The sequence below is a fragment of the Pundamilia nyererei genome, unplaced genomic scaffold (assembly GCF_000239375.1).
Source record: "Pundamilia nyererei isolate P.nyererei 1_Seehausen unplaced genomic scaffold, PunNye1.0 scaffold00768, whole genome shotgun sequence".
In the NCBI taxonomy this organism is placed as follows: domain Eukaryota; kingdom Metazoa; phylum Chordata; class Actinopteri; order Cichliformes; family Cichlidae; genus Pundamilia; species Pundamilia nyererei.
In genome coordinates, this window is record NW_005188169.1 from 54,415 (window position 1) to 55,892 (window position 1,478).

Here is a 1,478-nt window from a genome sequence, read left to right on the forward strand (position 1 = left end):
AGAGTAACTTCTCTGCTGTGCAGCTCTAATACATGAGGTGCAGAACAAATGCTGAACCTGCTTCAGCTGCTCCACCACATCCACTAAGAACAACAGTTACATCCAATATTTTCTCTTCTGTATTTGTGTTATTTTTATTTTTATTACTCCCTGTTGCACCAACATATGATGCAGTTACTTCAGTTGTTTTTAGCATGTTGTCTATTGTTGAAATGATCTTAGAGGTTTCAGGTTTTAGTTAAAGAGTCTGGTCTCATGAAAAACACACACTGGATATTTTTCACTTAATGAACTCTGAACTTCAGACAACAATATGGCCTCATTTTGTTTGACGCTGGTCTGTGCTGGTATGTTATTAATTTAGAGTAATTACATTTAATGAGTATAGAAATTACTCATAATCATCTCACAGACAAAACATTATGTGCAGCTACTTTCAGTACCATTGATATTTATTTAGAGTTTTTTCTCTAATTGATCTTTCTGAGTTAGCTTCAGTAATTACTTCCTCCAAACCATCGATGTGTCTTTTAAAACCCATTCTGACACATCTGTGCACATCGACAGGAAATGTCAGCTTCCACAGCAAAACAATATAAAACACACTTACAAGGTCTCATCTTAGCTATCAGAGGCTTTAACAGCAGATTTAGTAAAGAACACAAGGACATAGCATGCTAAGTACAATCAGATCATATTAACCTGGGTTACTTTCTCATTACAGATGAATTAACTAAGTCATGCTTCAAATTAATGACAGTAAACGAACTATGCATTTATTAATTAATTTTAAATACACTGAAGTAAATTTAAAAAAAAATTGCTGTGCAGATCAAAACAGTATTTCAGTATTTTGTGTCACACACTTTGTTATAGCTTCACCAATAAAGTTTTGTGATATTTGATCATTTACATGTTTCCATCTTTAAATTGTTCTGATTCAGTCATTTTTACTTTTATGTTCTTCTTCTAAACTGAACTGCAGCCAAACCAAAGGCTGAACTGAGAGCTGATGACACAGCTGTTCCAGTAGGGGGCAGTGTGACCCTGACCTGCTCTGTGAGCCCATCATCATCATCATCATCATCATCATCATCATCATCATCATCATCATCATCATCTGGATGGAAATACTACTGGTACAGAGATGGGAAATCTTCTGAACCTGCGAGAAATGAACAAATCAGTGTCTCAGAGGGAGGACTCTACTGGTGCAGAGGAGGAAGAGGAGAACCAGTTTACTACACAGAGGACAGTCAGCCAGTTTGGATTGACACAACTGGTGAGTTCAAACTTGAACTTACCACAAAGCACTACATCTGATGGTAACTGAACCTTTTTTCTTTCATGTGTTTTTATTGTACTTTCTTGAACATTAACAGTCTCAATCAGGCCTGTTGTGACTCTGCATCCAAACTGGTCTGAGATATACAGAGGAGAGACGATCACTGTCAGATGTGAGATCCATGGAGGAGACA

The 1,478-nt window shown here is 36.8% G+C and overlaps 1 protein-coding gene across 1 annotated transcript in view; it reads left to right on the top strand.

Moving 5' to 3' along the window:
• LOC106455999 (high affinity immunoglobulin gamma Fc receptor IB-like) overlaps positions 1-733 on the top strand; it is an 8,477-nt gene extending 7,744 nt beyond the window's left edge. The window contains exon 6 of the mRNA XM_013908006.1: positions 725-733. Coding sequence (XP_013763460.1) covers positions 725-733 — 9 coding nt within the window. The remainder of the gene's footprint in view (positions 1-724) is intronic.
• Positions 734-1,478: the final 745 nt, after the last annotated feature.